This window comes from Varanus komodoensis, unplaced genomic scaffold (assembly GCF_004798865.1).
Source record: "Varanus komodoensis strain SLA01 unplaced genomic scaffold, ASM479886v1 scaffold32, whole genome shotgun sequence".
NCBI classification, from domain to species: domain Eukaryota; kingdom Metazoa; phylum Chordata; class Lepidosauria; order Squamata; family Varanidae; genus Varanus; species Varanus komodoensis.
Window position 1 is genome coordinate 13,312,022 of NW_025335798.1, and position 19,665 is coordinate 13,331,686.

General features: G+C 55.0%; 1 protein-coding gene across 1 annotated transcript; it reads left to right on the forward strand.

Annotated features, from left to right (window-relative positions):
- The first annotated feature begins 5,998 nt into the window (after window positions 1–5,998).
- EN1 (engrailed homeobox 1) lies at window positions 5,999–19,116 on the forward strand. Its single transcript, XM_044438485.1, has 5 exons — window positions 5,999–6,341; window positions 8,231–8,366; window positions 12,341–12,428; window positions 12,534–13,185; window positions 18,737–19,116. The coding sequence occupies exons 1-5, from the start codon at window positions 5,999–6,001 to the stop codon at window positions 19,051–19,053; spliced, it is 1,536 nt and encodes a 511-aa protein (XP_044294420.1). The 3' UTR covers window positions 19,054–19,116.
- The last annotated feature ends 549 nt before the right edge of the window (window positions 19,117–19,665 follow it).

Consider the following 19,665-nt stretch of genomic DNA (forward strand, 5'->3'; position numbering starts at 1 on the left):
GACATCCTAAAGAGATGTTGCACTGATACGCGATGAGCTTCTTACTTTTACCTCTAGGTCAGACACTAGCGCCAATATTACTCTGGAGTAAATCTGTGAAAACATGAATACCTTCCATTCTCAGTAGACTGAATAAATATAGTAATATTCGGCCTAGCTGGCACTTGCCAAAAGACGGCAATGGGTAAAATTCCATGTAAGCCCTACTTAGAATAGATTCTTTGAAATGAATGGGACTCACCTTCCTAGTCCTAATGCACAGTCACCGCTCCCAGCTGCAGCTCCAATTATCCCCATATGATAGCCATGTTGGTTGGGAATGATGGGAATTGTAGGCCAACACGACTGGAAGATATCAGGTTGGGAAAATAATGACAAAAATACTCTGAATGCCCCCACTCCATTCTCTTTCTGCCCTATAACTAGAAAATGCTATTTTCTCATGAGCAATCGAATATTTTTCTTGCAGCAAAGAGCACCAACCCATGTCAGGACCCCCCTAAAGACACTGAACAGACACTGCTATGAAGACGTGAGAGAAAAGGCTCTTTCTTCCATCCCAAACCTTGTCGGCGTTTTTAAACCCCGTTACCCCGCTTCAGTGTCGCTCGAGCCTCGAGACGCCGCAAGACCGACCAGCAGGTGGCGCGTTCCCCTTGCAAATGGCGTGGAGCCTGAGCCGGTTTCCGAAGCCGAGGATCGAGCGAAGCTGGGCGCAACTTGGGCGCGGGTGCCTTTGTGAGGGGAACTCGGGAGAGAGCGCCGGACGCCCAGCTCCGGCTGCCGCGAGCCGGGGCAAGAGCCTCCGGGACGCTGAAGGAGCCCGGGGCCTGGGGCCTGGCAAGGGGACCGCGCCCGCCTCGCAGACTCCGCATAAAGCCCGCCCGCCGCCCGCCGCCCCTGAAATCCCCCGTCTCTGGTGCTGAGCTCGCTGCAAATAAACGCGAGTGTGCTGAGCGACGGCAGCCAGGATGGAGCGGTCGTGGGCGAGGGCTGCTCCTTTCCAGGCACACGCCGGGCTCCGCGGGGACGGCGCCCATCCCCTCCTCGCCAGGCAGCGCTCTTTCGCTTTCCCTTGCTTTGCCGTCCCTTTCGAAATTTGCAGCGGGAAGAAGCTGGTTGCGATGACTTTCATCATTACTTTGGAGAGGAGTTTCTTAATCTTGATTTGGGCTGGTCATGTTTACCATGCTGCCTTTTATTTGCTTTTGAGATTTTCCTAAAATCATGTGCCTTCTCTTTTTGGGTTTTTTATTTTTATTTTTTAAGAGCGACGTGATTGTCTGCGGCCAGCCTGCTGCCCGGAGATGACCCAGCCCCTGTTCTTGCCACGGAGCAGCAGCCACGGGGCACTGCTTGTGCAGCTCCTGGCACAGAGCTTGCCCTCTTTATTCCCGCTGCTTGAAAGTTGAAAGATGGTGGGGTTTTTCTTGTTCTGGGATGCAGTTTTCAAACATCTGTGAAATTACTCTAAGCACAGTTTCATAAAAAAAAAAAAAAGCTATCCCACACTTTTCGTGATCACACGTGGTAGACACCTGTAGCAGTGGATCCGAAATCAATATTTGGGCAAGGGATTCTATTCATATAATTTGACATCCACCTCTATAGCTGGCTATCCTGGGAGCGGGGCTGAGAGCTTGCTTTTCTTTGGTATTTGAAAGCTGGCATCTCAAATACCAGCGGATGGACAGACGGATGACATTTGAATTGCAGAAGAAAGAGGTGGGTTGGTGGGGGAGAATGTTGCAGATCGATTCTGAGATCCTAAAGCACACTCCAGACGTTTCCTATGCACGTGTATTTGGCAGTTCGGCCGCTGTGTTGCTTGGGGGCGAGGGGGCTCCCAAGGCACTGCACGTGAGAAACGTCCGCAGTAGCAATTAAGAGCGTCCAGCGCTTGGGACCAGCCGGCTGGCTTGGCTGGCTCAGCGGGGAATTCAGAGGTGTCTGGTCTAGGAGGCAAGGATGGGAAATGCACAAGAAGTGAAAGTTTAGGCCGGAGGCTTTCGGAGGAGGAAGGAATGGGCAAGACCAGGCGCAAAGTTAGCACAGACTCACAACGAAAGCCCCAAAAGAGGCTTCGGGCGGGGGGTCTTCCATGTCCAGAAAACGCGTATTGTTTATCCCCCACACACAAACACACATTTGTAACCGTGGAGCCTCAACCAGGATCGCCCCCTCTTCGTGCTTCCCCTCCCAGGCCCGTCCTGGGTGGGTTAATGCCAGAACAAAGAGCGAGTTGCGAAGTTGCGCGGAAACCAAAGGAAGCTCTGGGCGCGCACCGGGCACGTTCCCTCCTGGGGAGGAGCGCGAGTGTGGCAGGTCCCTTCCTGGGGTGAAAGTCGTGCTCCTTAGAAACCGCTCGCTTTCTCTGGGAGGACCCAGAGTGAGAGATTTCTAAGGGGTGCTCACGCAGGGCGATCCTATGTAAGCCCATCGGGGCGAGGCCGAGCAAGCGCGTGGAGGCAGCGCTGCCCTGCGACCAGCACTGCGCGCTCTCCACGGCCCCTTCGTGCGTCTCCGCGGTCGCCGGGCGCCCTGCGGCTGCTCCCTGCGCAACTGGGACGGGAGCTTGTCGAAGTCCGGAGCTGACGGGCGGTCGCCCTCAGCGCTTCGCACCCGCGCCCCGGCCTGCAAAACCTTTCGGCCTCGCTCGCCTGGCGGGTTGCGTCCCTCCCCGCTTCCTTCCCCGTGTGTGCTCGCGCGTGTGCAAGAGAAGCCTGCGAAGGGGCTGGAAAGGAAGCCCGAGGTGCGTGCCAGTAGCACAACTACTTGTCCCGTTAAGCACTAGGACCGCAGAGCGACCCCGCACCCCTCTTTTCAGGCCGCCTGCCACTTTTATTCGGAACTCGTTCGCAGTGGTTTCTATGGGGCTGGTTTCGACTTGGACTTAACAGGGGTGCGCTTCTCAGCTTTTTTATGAGAAGTTTCCCTTTTGGGGGAACTAAAGGGAGCTGGAGGGACCGGCCTCAGGGTACCCTTGCCGAACTCACTTCGGAGGAGGGAAAATCCCCGCATGGCGCAGCTCCACGAGATCCCCCCCCCCACCCTGCGCGCTCTTGGATAAATTAATTTGTCCATTAATTACCTTATCTGTTTTCCCATCCCCCTCCAAACATGCCTTCTTACATAACATCATTAACAACAAATTAATTACAAATTCAGGGCATTTGAATGACGGTGACGAATCACACGCCAGTTTTTCTGCCATTTTTCTTTCTTTTTTTAAACTAACAACGACGTCTCGTTCATTCACTCATTTTCGGCTGCTGCGGGCGGGTGAAGTTTGTCGTCACGTTTTGGAAAAGGAAGAAGGACCCCCCCCCCTTCCTTGTTCTCGCCTAGCTAAATGCTAAGGGGGCATGCTTTGCCTGGGACGGGCACTGAGGTCGAATCTGAAGGGCGGCGCGGCGTGAGGGGTGGGGGTGAGGGTCTGTGGGGCGGGCGAGGCCCTCCGAGGACCCAGCAACGTGCAAGAATCGCAGGAGAGATCCTGAGATGCCATCCAGGCTGTGTGTGTGCGTGCGTGTGCGTGTGTGTGCGCGCGCGCGGGGGTCCGTTTGGCGGAGGGGAAAGTTTTGTCCAGGAGGCTGCAGTGCAGGCGCAGAGACACTGGTCCAAGGCCCCTCTGTGGGTCCCAAAGAGACCCCGCTCCCCTGGGGGGATACAGCCGGAGACCGCCGCCCCCTTCGATCGCGCGTCGATTGCGTGCATCTCTCGGCTGCCTTCCGCGGAGGCCTTAGGGCAGCTTCGCGTGGGCCGGGCGGCTGGGCGGCCTCCCATGCGCAGGCCGCGGCCAGGCCCTCGCCTCCGCCCGGCCCCGCGCCCGGCTCGGCCTCATGCCTTCTTCGCGCCCTCCGTGCCGCCCGTCCGGGCGCCGCTGCTCTTCCCGGAGCCTGCGCCGAAGCGGAGGGCTCTTTCGCCAGTGCCGGGCCTGCAGTGCAGCGTTGAAAGGCTGGGGAAAGCGAGCGAGGATCAGGACGATTCACAGCGGCCGAGCACGGGCTCTCCATGAGCCCCCCGGCGACCCCGCCACTGGCCGTCCAGCCAAGCCTGGCGTTTATCCCGGGGATCTGAACTCGAGGGCGAGCACCTGCGCGGGCCTTCCCATTTCCCATTCTTCACCTGTAGGCGCGGGTATCTACAGGTAAGCGGAGACAGCTAAATCCACCCCCTGGGGGTGCTGAAGGTGTGACGGCAAGGCGGGATGGGGCCCCGCATCGCAGAGGTCTCCCCCTTGGTAGGAAGAGCTTTCTCCCCGATGCGCCCAGCTAGTGTGTCACAATGCAAGGCAGGTAAAGGGGGGCGCCCCGCCCCACCTGCCACACGTGTATGGGCGAACGAGAAGAGCGGGCTATTTCGTTCCGTCTCCTCGTTCAGAGGAGCGGGGCTGGGGCATGGCGAGCCCCTTCTTCCGCGCACCGTCCCTCCGCCTGAATGGACAGCCCTGGAGTCTCTAGCCCGAGGGGCGCCGCCGAGGTCCGCGTCTGGCCACCGAAAGCGGCGCGATCCCGAAGCGGCTGGCGTGGCACCGCGGGGTGTCCTGGGGCTCTTCCTGCCCTATAAGCAGGCGGGCAGGGCGGGGGGCGCCGCTTCACCCGCAGCCCGGCTCAGCTCAGAGCGACGGCCCGAGCATCGGTCCCAGCGCCGGAGCCGCGGGTCAGGCGGACGCTGGTCGACGTGCCAGGGCGCGGAGCGGCGGCAGAGGCCGGCCAGGAAGCCAAGCGTCGCCCGCGGTCTCTCCCTGGCGAGGGGCGCTTCCCTCCGGGCCTCTCGGCAACGAGGTGGTGGACCGGGGCCTATTCGTGGCCCCTCTCCGTCTGGAATGGAGGGGACGCTGCCTGCTTGCCTTTCCCGTGAATCACTTCACCCTCTGCGCCCGCAAGGATGCGCGAGCGCGGTCTCTAAGGGCGTCCTGTAACTTCTTGTGGCTTTGCCTCCCCCCTTCTGAGTTGGTCAGACGAGAAAGTTGGACCGGTGCACGCATGCCCACTCGTCCTTCTGGGTCGAAAACGAAAGGTGCGCGAACATTTTGGGTATTGCAGCATCCACGAACGAGCTTTCCCACTGGCTGTTTTATCCAAGTCGAGGGATGGCTGGACTGGCCGAGGGGGGGCTTCTGCCTCACTTCCGTGCCCCGACCCCAAGGTTTCGCAGAAAGGCTGACCACATAAAAGGGGTGCGAGGGGGCCACCTTCGTGCAATGCCTCCCTCGAAGAAAGCCCTTCTGAGCTCAGGGTTACTGGCTCTCCAGGAAGCGTGCAGAGAATGGCAGCCTTAATTCCTTTATATTCTGGTGCCCTCTAGTCAGTGTGGGTATGTGTGTGCGCAAAACATACGAATTGTCTCAATGTTTCCTTTTGTGCTTATTTATATTTGTTGCTACCGATTAAGTTTGCAAATAGATCTAACTATCGAATTACACATCCCTCTCGACACAGAGATTATACACACGTAGGCACACGCGTTTGTGCGTGCGTGTCTGAATCTATGTACCAAAATTCCGCAGCTCATGTGTGCACATCCCTAGTCTCTTTTCCTTTCCGTGCCAACCCCCCCCCTCCCCACGTCTGTATGGACTCCGGGGGGCAGCACCTGCGGAGAAAGGGGGCTTTGCTGCCCCCGCCCCGCCAGGGAAAGAGCCGGGCGCCCGCATTCCTGATGCCGGGACGGGATGGAACTTCCCCTCGGCTGGAGGGCACAAAGGGGTCCTTCCCAGCTCGCGGGGGAGGAGGGGGGAAGGGCACCTTCTGCTCCTGTCACCGCCAAACAAGTCATTGCAAAGGTAATCCTCGCCCATTATTAAACACTAGACAGCCCTGCCATTTCGGGCGCGGGGGCGGCGGGGGGGGGGGGCGGCGGGAGACGGCGAGGGAGGGGGCGCGAGAGCGCGCAGTCATCTGTAGCTTCCCCGCTCGCGCTTCCAAGGCGGCTCGGCGATCAAAGCCTCGCCATCTGATCCCCGCTCTCCAGCCCGGAAACAAAGCCCCCGGCCATGGCAAACACGAATCCCGAGTCGCAGGATTTGAGCGCCGGCGCCCACCTTCCCCCACCCCGCACCCCGGAACGGGACCGCGGCGTTGCTGAGCAGAGGACGCGGCTGCCATTCGATGGATCTCCCCCCCGCACCCCCCGTGGGGACGGGCAGGGCAGGACTCCTGCACCGTCCAAATTTCAGCCCTGGGCCGGGGGCGACGACGGGGGCGGGGGTGGGGGAGAAAAGGTGGCAGGGTGTGCCCGCCGCAGCTGGGACCCGTCTGTGCCTCCTCGAACAACTTCAAGCGGCGGAGGCTGCGCCCCGCTCCCGCGGAAGGGACCTTTCCTGGGCCAGCCGCGAGGTAGCTCACTCAGGTGGCTGTCCCAGTTTCCGGGCAGAGGGAGGGAGAAGAAGGGAGGGAGAAGAAGGGAGGGAGGGAAGAGGAGGGGGAATTCACTCCCCCTCCCTCCCTCCCTCCCAGATCCTTGCAATATTACCAAGTCATCTCCCTGGGACTGGAAGCGGCAGGGCTTTCAAATGCCTCCCCCACTTTCCTTGAAACTCCACCTTCGCAGGGTTGTTGGGGAACAAATCAGTAATCAAGCTCGGCACCTCTCCTTCGGGGGCGGGGGCGCGCGTGCGGGAGAAGACGCCCTTGTTAAGAGAGTCACCCTTAACATGTTCTTGAAAGGGGCTGTTCTTTTCAAATCATTTCATTCTTCAAGATATACTGCTGATTCCCACATCTGTCTCTGAGAAGCTCTGGGAGAAAAATCGTTGCTCAAAAGCGAAAGAGGTGCCTAGGAAGATTTGATAGGAAGCGTGGGAGGAAGGGTCTGTGTATATGTGTCTGTGCGTGTGACTGGCGGGGGGGGGGCCGTCGGATAATCCCCCACAATCCGAATTGCAGCAGCCCAACTCCTTTCTCCTTGCATCCGGTTCTTGCAAACATCCCGCAGAGGCCTGCGTGCCCCCCACGACCGGTGCCCGAAAAGTCGATACGGCCAAGACTGACCCCCAGCCCCACCGCCACCGCGCCCCGCTCCTTCGGCGTCTCCTGGCCTCGTAATGAAGACTGAATCCCCCGAGCGCTAATTGAATTAGTCTATTGAAAGGATTGTCAGGTACAATGACGTGGGATCCCTGTGCATTTCTCAGGGTCTATAGGCTTTGGGGACCCGCAATGTATAGCCTGACCTCCCAGCTCATAATAATGATGCGGCACTTGTAGGAGAAATCTATTCGCATTCATTTTTAACAAAACCTCTGGTCAGCCAGTCCCTGTAGGAAGGATGAAATCTATTGTATTGCAACAACTCATTTATGTCCTTCACCAAAGGCCCCAATGAGATCTGATCTGGCCCTAGAAATAGGATTATCGGCGTGTGTATTAAAGTAGGCAATATATACTTCCTAAACGGAAATGGGGAAGGCGAGCCGGGCAGATGCACCCGCGCGCGCCCGGGGAGGGGGCGACCTGGCTTTTAGGACAAATCTGGCACCCTCGTGCGGTGCCGTGGGACTCATCCGAGCACACCGCTGCAGGCCAGCGGGAGCGCGCCGAGCGCACTTGGAAACCCCGCCGGTCTGGCCGTCCTCCCCGTCTTCCTTTCGGGAACGTTACCAGGGGCCGACCCACTCGCCGCTTGCCTCCTGCTGCTGCGGCTTCTTCTGATCCGGATCCTCTCCTTCCAAAATCCCGAGTGTGCCGCATTTGTTCGCTTTTTAGGCCCATTCTCGTCGCAACCGACCTTCTCCTTTCCTTTAAAGAAAGGGTGCCTAAAATGAAAATGGGTGGCAAGACATGTGACGAGAAAAGGAAAAGAAAGTGGGGTCGTATTTTATTCAATGCACCAAAAACACTTCGTAAGAGCACAATCTCATTGTCCTTGTATTTATTTTGCTGGTAGCCTCCAGCACTAACAATGCAGAAAGAATAAAAATACCTGAGTACCAGAAATGGGGATAGTAGTGGAAGCGGCGGCAGCAACGATAACCAACACTCCGACTACCAATCACAGCAACAATGCTAATACTAATGGTCTTTGGTTTTCTTAAATTTGAGGAAGAGAAAAAAGGAACCACGCGGATGCGAAATGCAAAGAACTAAGTGCGGCGGGAAACTTTTCCCTTCCTGTCTGAGATGCAGTGGATGACCTTCTTCTAGGTAGCTGGCAGCCACCCATTCAGAGAGAGGGCCAGGAGGACAGGAGTGACAAGTTACGTGGGCTCCTGCTCCCCCCTCCCCAGCGCGAGGCTCTCCTCCTCTTCCTCAGCGCTGTCACCCGCAGCGGCCGGCAGAACCCTGTCCGGAGGAGCCCCTCCAGCCGCAGGGCAGCCTGCCTTCTTGCCCGCCGGAGGAGCGCAGCTCCCGGGACCCCGCCAGGTAAGCCGAGCGCTGCTCTTGCCTGCTTCCCTGGGCAGCAGCCCGGCCTTCCCTGGGTCGCCCGCCCGCCCGATTTTGGCCCATTTCGGGATGTCGCGCGGGGGTGGGGTGGGGCGGAGGGGAGGGGGTGGCGGCGCGCATTTCTGTGCGTGTGTGTGTGTGTGTGTGCGTGCGTGCGCGTGCGTGCGTGCGTATTCCAGCGCCTAATCAAAGCTATGGGGCCGCCAGCGCATTTATCATCCCATTACTGCAACAAATCCGGCTCCCACTCCATGAAAGGTAAAATGAATTACCGACGTTAAGCCGTCAATAAAGTCATTTCTGTAAATGGTGTCTCCGAAGGACTGCAGCATTATTCAACCAGCTTTATCAGCAGCTGGGAAATTACGTGGAGAGGCGCGCAGCGTGTAATAGGGGCCCTGCTTGCTTTGATTAAGCGCCGTGCCAGGGAATAGTGACAGTGCTTTTTGACCAGGTTTTATTCGCCGTCTTCTGATGAACGCCAAGCTGATCAGGCGGAATGAAGAGTAATTAAAACCTATAAATTATCTTTCGCAGCCCTTCTCAAGGCGTCTCTTTGCAGGCGAGATAAGGCGGCGGGCCCCCATTTACGGCTCTGAAAGAGACTGAGGCACACAAAGGCTACGCAGCTAAATGGGATATTGATAGTGTCCTAATTAGAATTTAATTAAGTACCCACGCTCGCTTTTGGGATAAAGATTTCAATTTTTTGTCCTCCCCCTCCTTTTGCGAACTAAAATATAAATAAAACCCAATTTTAGAAGGAGGGTGATTAAATGAGAGGAGGGTGGGTATGCCCAGATGTTCAACAGTCCTTTAATTTTGGGGTCTCTGTGTGTGCTGGTTGCAGTCATATGCCCATCTGTAGTATAAATTTAACAAATAATGAAAATTTGTTGCTTTTAAAGTTGGTTTGAAGCTGGACCTTCTGAGATGCCTTCTCAAATAATTCTGCAACTTAAATCCTCTATGTTGTGGGAGACTCTTATTTAATGAATAAGGAACAATGAATCTTTATTGGACTTGCAAGAAGAATATCTCTCAGTTCAGTGATTTGAATCTGTATTTGCGGGACTTATTAGTCTCTTCCCCCTAACACATGAAATTATCTGATTTGTCAATTACAAATCAATCTCTAAAATGGGTGGGTTGGGGAGAACATTCTAGTCACAGGAAACCCTCCTCCTCCTCTTCCCCCCCCCCACCTGCAGTCTAAGCATCTTTCTGGACACCTGAAGCAGGCGCATAGTCTTCGATAGGCAAAGCTTCTGACCTAGGACGTCACCCACGCCATGACCCAGCAAATCCTTTTTCAGCTTCCTGCCACTAAAACACTTAAAAAAAAATATTTCCGAATAGTGCCAGGTTTCGAAGATGAAGAGAAAGTGTGGGTGGGTTTGTGTGTTGGAAACAATAAATGATCCATGCAAAAATGATTAAACCAAGGAGAATGTTGTATTAGAGAGCAACCTCGTGCAGACAAAATCCAACAACGGACGGATCCAGCCCCGTTTCAAAAGCCAGCCAACCAAAATAAACCAGTGTCTAAATAAACTACAGGAGGTCAATTTTGGCTATTATTAGTGTTGCTGATTTGGGGGCTGGGGGGCAGTATTGGCAGCTCAGTGTCACTGTCGAGGTGATAAACGTTTGATTTTGTAACAGTCTATTCAACCGTAGGCTTGTCTGGGAACACTCTCTGCTCTTTATACTGACACTATCTATCCAGGAACACTATCAGCTGGTTTTTTTTAAATCCAACCTGTTCATGTGTGAAAACACCACGGGAACATTTGCATGCTTATATAATTATGCCTGAGGAAGAGATAAATAGTTATAGATGTTCTCCGGACTGACAAAAAGCATTTGCCTAAAGCCCACCAACAAACCACCACAACTTAGACAAACCAAGGCCGCAATGCAGAATGAAACCAGTTGAATTCCTATGGATTTCCATGATCCCAAAGGACAGATAAAAGGAAGTATTTCTCTGCAAAGTGCAGTTTTAAGTTTTGGTTTTCTTTTCCACAAGATGTGCTGATGGCCACTAGTCTGGGGACTGGACATGTTCCTGTCCAGGAAGGCTAGGAGTAGTCAGAAGCCCTTCCTACCTCCACTAGCAGACACAATATGACTACGTACCCAGTTGCTGGGGAACATGGGCAGAGGGTGCTGTCGCTCTCACGTCCTGCTCGTGGGTTTCCTATGGGCAGTTGGCTGCTCGTCGTGCGGAGGAATAGCATGCTGGCCTAGATGGACCTCGGTCGGATCCCACACGGTCCTTTTGATGCGTTACATTTGTAATGGCAGAGCCTGATGCGCGCAGACCTGTGCGCGCTTCCATGAAAACAAGCCTCATTGAATGCAATGGGATCTTAGTTCTGAGTAAGAAGGGGAGGCAGCACCGCGCTGAAAATTTCTCATTCAAATCAGTGAAACTGGATTTAGCACAAATTGAGTCCTGAGATGGTGATTCTTAATTTTTAAAGGTAAGGTGAGGGTTGTTTTGTTAAAACCAACTCCTCCATGTTGGTCTCTTACATCCCAATATTAGACAGGTCTACTGGAAAGTAAATCTAACTGTTCAGTCGAGCTTATTCCCAGATAAGCAGCTTTAATACTCCAATGGCAGAACCCAGAGGTGAAATCTGGCTGGAAGACTCTCAAAATTGGTTGGGAGTCATCCTCGGAAACAGATAATTTCCCCCTATGACCTAGTTTTAGTTTGATTTAAATATGGGAAAGGATTTTAAAATTGAACTCCGATCTCTTTAGCTTTTAGTCCTTAGCAAGAAAGAAAAAAAAGGACCCAGAAGGAAGATTCCATTGCAAATCGCCATTAGAAGTGACACGCATAGACTTCTGGACTTGGGAAAAGTTATTTGTGGGCTTATTTTATGTATACATGTGTGCATCTAATTATTCTTTAAATATATTAATAACGACTAGATGCGACGTCCCCGGCTGGGTGGAAATGGGAACTAGAAGCAGGGTTTAGAAGGGATGCGTCAAGGAAAGCGTAAATCTCTCTCTCCCTGAATTAGCCAGCCCCTCGGATAATGGCTCTGCAAAGTTCCAGCGCAGCTCATTGGCTCGCGTCAGGGGCGTCACAGAATTCCCGGGCCGCTCATTGGCCCTTTCCACGTGCGGACCATCCTCACGTGCTTCCGGTTGGAATGGAAAAAAAAGTGTGGCGGAGAGATTTTTAGGGAGAGTTTGTTGCGCGATCGGCGCTGTCAGAGATTTTGCCTTTTTTTTAAGGAGAAGGGGAGGAGGGGGAGGGGAAGGTGGGAGAAAAAGATGCACGTGCGAGCGGGCGATTAAAGCGTCTGCCAAGACTGATCCGTGGGCAAAGCTGACTCTGACACTTGGGGGAAACCCCAGCGCTGCGGCGTTTGAAGAAAGATGGGTAGATTGTGAGAAGACTTTGGGGGAGGGGGGAGGGGTTTGGGGGATTGGTTTTGTTTTGGTCTCTCTCTCTCTCTCTCTCTCTCTCTCTCTCTCTTTTTGGAAGGGGTGCGTGTCTCTGTGTGTGTGTGCGTGTGCGAGAGAGAGAGGGAGAGAGAGAGGGGGGAGAGAGTATAAGATAACTGAAAAAAGCAAAACAAAAAACGAAAAGAGAATCCCTCCAAATGTCTGAGTCTTTGGATATCTCTCTCTAGATTCTTCTCCAAGCCAACAAGTGGATTTTATATTGTCTCCCCCGCTTCTCATTTTAAATAACTGCAACCACCATCTTCACCATCCTAATTTTGCCACCTCCTGCAAAAGTGGGGTGTGGGAATCGAGAGAAAAGACCGCGATCCTCGGTGCTGGCGGCCGACTATGGAAGAGCAGACGGACAGTCCAAGCCAGCGTGAGTCTGCTCCAACTTCGGCCGGCAACAGCAGCAGCAGCAGCAGCAGCAGCCAGCACGGCAGCGGCGGCGGCGGCGGCAGCGGCGGCGGCGGCAGCAGCAGCAGCGGCAGCGGCAGCGATGGCGAGAGCGTCCCGGTGTCGCCCAGCAGCCACGCTCCCTTGTCGCCGGCCGCGCCGTGCCTCGTGCCTCTGCCCCACCACGCTCACCACCACCCCCACCACCACCACCACCATCACCCGCAGCAGCCGGCGCCTTCGCTCCCCCAGCAGCAGCAGCAGCAGCAGCAGCCGCCGCCGCAGCAGCACCCCCGGCCGCCGCCGCCGCCGCCGCCTCCACCACCGCCGCCGCCGCCGCCGCCGCCACAGCAGCAGCAGCAGCAGCAGCAACAGCAGCAGCAGCATCGCACCACCAACTTTTTCATCGACAACATCCTGAGGCCGGACTTTGGCTGCAAGAAAGAGCAGCTCTTGATCCTCGCCGGGACTGCGGGAGGAGGAGGAGGAGGCGGCGGCGGCGGCGGCGGCTGCGGCCGGGAAAGAGACCTAGATCGCGCGGCCAGCTCAGGTAGAGAAAATGTCAACCCACTGCTCGGCAGGCCCCCCAACCCGGCCTCCTCTCTCCTTAGCGCGGACTCGCACGGGAACCCCGAGCGCTCCTCCACGGCCTCCAAGGCGAGCCCCGCCACGGCGGCAGCAGCGGTAGGGACGGCCAAGCCCCCCTCCTCCTCCACCTCCTCCTCCTCCTCCTCCTCCTCTTCCTCCTCCTCCTGCTCGGAAGGGAGTGGAACTAACCCGGCGAAGTACGGGGAGCACGCCAACCCCGCCATCCTCCTCATGGGCTCCAATAATGGAGGAGCCGTGGTCAAGAGCGATAGTCAGCAGCCGCTGGTTTGGCCGGCCTGGGTTTACTGCACTAGGTACTCAGACAGACCATCCTCGGGTAAGAATCCTCTTCCGTGCCTTCGGAATTGCCCCCTTCCTTGTCTTCTGTGGGAATGCTTGCAGCGCTGCTTAGATCGCCAGGCCGGCGCTCCGAGCCGAGGGGACGGCCGCCTCCTCCGCGCCTGGCGCTGCCTACTCGCGAGCAAGCCCGGGCCCCGCGTGGCAGTGCGCGTGGGGGGGTGCCTGCAGCGGGGGGCGGGGGTCGCGCTCCAGGGCAGCCCTGCCTGCGGAGAGGCCGGTCCGGGGCCGCCATAACGTGGCCATCGTCCGCCGGACACAGTCCGGTGGGTGCCCGCAGAAGCCCTCCTGAGAGGGGGTTTTCCTCTCCCAGCCTCGCCACCAACCCGGGCTGGGGCTGGATCAGGCGGGGGTGCGCGGAGCTGCGGCGTGGCGCGGGAGGGTGTCGGGGCCTCGCTTCGGAGAGGCTTTTGCGGAGTGGATCCGACTTGTTTGCTCGCTCTCCAAAGAGCTCATTTTCGGCTCGAGGGTGTCCGGTTGCCCCCTGAAGGTTTTTAAATGTCTCTCTGTGTGTAGATGTACTAAGGTGGGCTTCCTATGGGCAGTGATCGGGGAGTAGCAAACTTCACGGACTTGCCAGCAAACATCCGGGCGGGCGGGGAATGCATCTCCCCCGCAGTCCTCAAGGCAGGGCCCGGGAAGCACCCGCAAGCTTTCGGGGCGGACCTGTCCAGCCGCTGGAAGTCAGCGGGGTCTTGCGAGCCAGCTGTGCGACTGAGCTGCGCGGGTGAGGACGGGGAGAGGCGTTGCGCCCGGCCGGCTGCCCCTGCCCTCCCATCCCGTGTGCGCATTCGAAAGTGGAAAACACACGTGCACTGGCTACACATATTTCGAAAGTAATAGTACTGGAGGGCATTGCTTGTGCGTGGGTGAGCCTTGGACTTCCAGATGTCGGCTAGGGGTAGAATTCTCGGTTTATATGTGGCGACTTAGGTGCAGAGGGTTAGTATTTTGATGCGTATTCATTATGATTTGCTACTGAGAATTATGGGGTGGGTGAGACACGTGTTGCATATGTTGGATATATTTGTGAAGAAACAGTCAGGAGGCAGGGCTCCGGGCAAAAGGGAAGAGGCAGTGTGTGTGTGTGTGTGTGTGTGTGTGTGTGTGTGTGAGAGAGAGAGAGAGAGAGAGAGAGAGAGAGAGAGAGAGAGAGAGAGAGAGAGGGAACGCACAAGGACTTCTCCGAAAACCAAACAGAAGCTCCTTCGCCGTGGAGAAGAAAAGTCCAGGCCTTCAGGCCTTCTCTTTCGTCTTCTCGGTGTCCTTAGCACAGAGCGTTAGGGGATTTCACCCCGTGGGCAGTATTTAGCTGAGAAAAGCACCCCTTTCCCTCTCCTCTTCCCCACAAAGTCGCTGAAATGATTAAAAAACCGCCCACCCTCAGGCGCCCATGCCCAGACACAGGTCGGGAAACCGGCTGGTTCTCGGAGGCTCCCGCGAATTGGCAGAATGCGTATTCGATGGCCACGGGAGAGCTGGATTGCAGGTTCTTCCGGAAAAGGAAGAGGGGCCAGGAGTGGTTCGGGGGGACGGTAGCCGGTCTCTCTCGCCCCCCGTGGAGAAAAGGCAGGCAGGGAAGGCGCCTGGAAAGGCCGGCGCGGGGGCTGGCGGGGCGCCCCTTCGCGCCCGTCCGCTGCGCCGCGGCAGCGAGGCCTGCGGGTGCTGTGCGAGCCGAGCCCGCCCGGCCCAGCGAGGCGGCCCGAGGCGCCCTTTCGCTCTGCTTCCCGCCCCCCCTCCCGCCCCTCCAGGCTCGGAGCTCTGCGAGGAGCTCCTTTCTGCGGGCGATTGATCAATCCGCCGCTATCAGCGGCCGCCATCTCGATCAGGCCGCTATTGACACATGCCCGCGCCTCGAAACTCAGAAAAGCCACTTTGATTGACTAAACGGATTGATTGAGTGATTGAGCTGTCAGCTCTGCCTTCCGCGGCCAAGTGAAATGATTTTATTACTGGTTTCCCAAGGCCGCTGCTTTGCGAAGCTTGGCATTTGAGCTAGCTTGGGTTTGGTTCTTCCTTTCTTGCCCTTTAAAAGAAAAAGAAGAAGTGGGGGGAAGCCGTTCTCCCACCAAGGAAAGCATCGCTCCTCACGCGGCAGCCCGAGCGCAGGCCTCTGCTGACAAATGTTGCTTGGTGTAGGGTTAAAGGTTAAAAGTGGCCTTTTCCAGCTTGCAGGCCCCCAGATCCTCCTCTGAGCTCACCTTTCCTCTCTCTGCGTGTGCGTGTGAAAAGGGCGGGGGGGGGTAGAGAGGAGCTAGTGTTCACCCATCACTTCTCTTCTTCCTCCTCGGAGGGATTTGGTCGGTCCTTAGAATATGCTGTTTCACTTCCCCATTGGACCACGACCTGACCTAACTTCACCGGTTAGCTAAAACGACGCGCAAAAGCTCCCCCCCACCCGCTTTTTTCTTTTTTTCTTTTTTGCGGTGGAGTTCGTGCCTGGGAGACTTTTCTAGGAAATACTGCTAGGACATTTGTGGCTATCGTTGTTACTCTTATATAAATTCGAGGGGGGAATTCTGAGATTCTTATTTTTACCCTCAATATACACATATGCACGAATATAAAAGCATACTAACACTTTTTATTTTTGGGTTAAGATGTTTTTTCTTAAAAGAAGCCAGTTCTCTCAGTTTGGGGCCTGCTTCTGACAGGTTTTCTCTATCAGACTCCTGTCCAAGAAACTGGCCCCGCTCAGTGCAGGATATCTTTGAAAGAATTCCGAAAGCAGTGCGCCTCCATGTCAACTCAGTTTATTTAAACGACTATCCCTCTTTTTAGATTTGAAATAATCGTGCTGGAATCTCTCTCTCGATATTGAGTGCTTTTGGACATTCTGTGCAATGTGGTAATTTTTTAGGGGGCGGGTGGGGAAATCCTGCTCAGGGATTTATTTATTTATTAACTTATTTATATGCCACCTATAACCGCCAAAGGCCTTCCTAGGTATAATTTCGTTTAGATTTCCGATCAGCGTTTCCTTTCCTGAAACGGTGTGCGTTCGACCAAGCCAAGCAAGAGAGTTATGGCAAGGCCGTGCGCCATCTGCAATCAGCACTTGGCCTCATCCGGCACGTGGGATTCATTTGCTCCAGCAACACGAGTGGGCTGCGGAGACGCGTCGCGCCAGCGCTGCGACCTGCGAAGCGAGCGACGGCACCAGCCCGGCCCCTGCGCCTGCGAGGTCGTTCCCAATGTCCGCCCCCTCTTAAAAAGTGTGTGCGAAGCGGGGGGCGGCGGCGGCGGGGGGGGGGCTCAAGGAGCGAGTGGGAGGGATGGGGCTGCTGTTTGATGGGGTCTGAGAGGCGCGCATGGAGACGGGGCTGAGCCCGCCCGGGGCCGCGACGGCTGCACCGAGCGGGCCTCTTGCGTGCGCCCGGCTGCGGGCGGGCGGAGAGAACCTCGACTCGGCCGCGAAGAGAACCATGCACGAAAGCGGAGCGGGCCGGGCCCTGGAGCGCCATCCGTGCCAACTCTCCCTAAGTGGAAACGCCTTCGGGAGATTTGTCTTTCCCGAGCCTTATTCCCGCTCGTGGAAATCCGTTGATCCGCCGAGTTTCGGGGGCACCAGCTCCGAGGGGCTGCGCCAGACCCTTTAAGGAAGTCTGTCCCGGTGCGGGGACGCCTGTGCGGAGCTCTGGGCGCGCGAGGGCTTGGGCGAAAGGCTCCGGAAACAGGGCAGAAGAGCTGCCTGGTTGCATCTTCTTTCTCTCCTTTTTAATCGGGCGGCACCCAAAAGGCAACGGGGGTGCTGACTAGCGTGCAGTCGTGAGGGGAGAGAGAGGGTGGCGGTGTGAGATGATTCCACCGGTTCAGCACCTGTTCGAATAGATCTCTATATAGTAAGCATGTTGGCCAAACTTCGCTTGTTACATTAAAGCTATTTTAGTTCCTGTTTCTCTTTATTCACATATTACAGTTCTGCTCGCTCGCTTGTTTTAAAATGTCTTATAACATGCTTGCTTATTGAGGGGTGCCCTTGGTTTAATCTGGAGAAATGAATCGGGACCTTTTTCTGGATCGAAACGCATTTTTAAATCTGCTCCCCCCCACCCCAAATGAACAGGTATCTGAGGCAGAAAGTTTGAAGTGAGGACTTGTGGAATAGTTGGGCAATGGCCCTTTGCCACCCAGCCCTCCACAAAACAAGACAGAAATGGAGCACAGACGACTTGTTTTTATTTTGGATTCACACTTAATTCTGTCTCAGTATTTACTACCTTAAAATTCAGTGGGAGCTTCTTGTTGTGTGTTTTGAAACATGGCTTTACACTGGTGAATATCGAAGGTGAATGACGTCGGGCTGGTTTCCTGGCGTGCTCCCTAACATATCTCGTTTAACTCTTGCAGCGCTGGAAACGCAGCTTATCTGATCTGTGGCCGTTTTGTAAAACCAGGAATTCTGCAAGTCCCTGTGACTATAAACCAACTTTGAGTGCAAAAGGGGGATCTAAGTCTCCAGCTGCTGAAAAATAATCCCCCCTAACTTTGTCTGATTGTGTCTCTGTTTCTGTTTCTCTCTATGTAAGTTTCCTGAACTGCTCAGCAAATCAGTTAGCCGTTTTTTTCCTTTTAAAGGGTCTGATATCCATTAAGAAACTTTGCCTTTAAGAAATAAGACTTGATGTATTTTAGGTGTCTTTTAGGGGGAATAGGATTTGATAATTCATGGACAAACTGTACGTGGGGATGTTACACCGGCACCACAATGCAAACATTATATTTGTGTGGATTTCCAGATGCCCCCAGCCAGCTAGTTAAACGTAAACGAACAGATTGATCTGTCAATCTATTTATCCCCCATCTGCCTATTTATAGCCACAGATATATAGATATAGAGCGATCAATAGTAAATTGCTTTAGATGTGGCACGCATCTATGGAGTTGGGGCCCAGATGGGAAGAGTCAGCAGGTAAACTCGTGTGAATGAGCGCAATGCAGGCATTTTCCTTGGTTCACTCCCCGCTGCCTCTTTGTTGCTTTTTCTCTGCCCTCTTCCCGCCTCGCCTTCTCTGGGCTTTCCCCTCGCTGCATGCCACTGCAGGCTGCGTGGTGCTGGCGATGTTGCGCCAGGAGGGGATGAAGGCCTGTCGCTGCAGCGGTGGACTCCCTTCCCAGTGAACGGCTCTGGGGGCAGGATGCCCCCACATTTTAATTTAGTGTGGGCTGGACTGGAAAGGGAAGCTGCAGCGATCCAAGGAGAGCAGTTCATCTGCCACTCTGCGGCCAGCCCCCGCGCCCTCGTTACGGTCGCCACATGCCCCCTTCTGAAAGGGACGTGTCGCCCCTGGATTCCGGAGCAAGAGGCCAGCGCGGCTCCCACGCAGGGCGCCCCGCAGACCGACCAGAGTTGCCCCTAATGGCAGGGCTTCGTGACTGTGTCCGGACGGCGCTGCTGCTGGTGGTGGTTGTTTTGGACTGCTTCTGATCTGGCAACGCTGTTCCCCCTCCCCCGTCTCTGGCCCCTACCCCCTTCCCCTTTGTCTGTGCTTCTCTCTCCCACCCCACCCCACCCACCGCTCCGCCTGTAGGTCCCCGCACGAGGAAGCTGAAGAAGAAGAAGAACGAGAAGGAAGACAAGCGGCCCCGGACCGCGTTCACGGCGGAGCAGCTCCAAAGACTCAAGGCGGAGTTCCAGGCGAACCGCTACATCACCGAGCAGCGGCGGCAGACTTTGGCTCAGGAGCTCAGCCTCAACGAATCGCAGATCAAGATCTGGTTCCAGAACAAGCGAGCCAAGATCAAGAAGGCCACCGGCATCAAGAACGGCCTCGCCCTCCACCTCATGGCCCAAGGACTTTACAACCATTCCACCACCACCGTGCAAGACAAAGAGGACAGCGAATGAGCGGGCTCCCGGAGACTTTCGCTTTGGTTTTTTTAAATTCCTAACCTTATTATTATAATTATTAAAATTATTATAATATTATTATGAACCTGATCGCCTGGGAAGACAAAAAATAAGCATACAAAACGAGAGAGGACAATTTGGAAAAAAATTAAAAAATAAACAAAGGACATCTTTACTGCAGTGACACATTTGAAGGGGACTTAGAAGGGTGCTATTTAAAAGAAAAGAAAATCAAATTTATTGTCTATTCATAGTTATAAGGATTCCAATCTAAAAAAAATCCGAACACTTACAAAAATTATCTATATAACCAAACATCGTATGATCTTGTATATATTTAATTTCAGGTAAGAAAAAATTGATGATAATGTATAGCTTTTTTCTATTTGCTCAAGTCTTGAGCATTCTCTCTCCCTCCCACCCTCCACCGCCGATTTATCATTTTTCCTTCTTTTTCCTTTTCCCTTTCTTAATTATCAGTCTCCTCCTCCTTTCTCCCCACTCCAGCATCTTGGGTTTGAAGCGTCTGTCTGGCTCGTTCCGACTTTGCTTTCCACCCTTTTCCCCTGCGTTCTTGTGTGTGCCTTTACCTACCCTTACTTTGTGCGT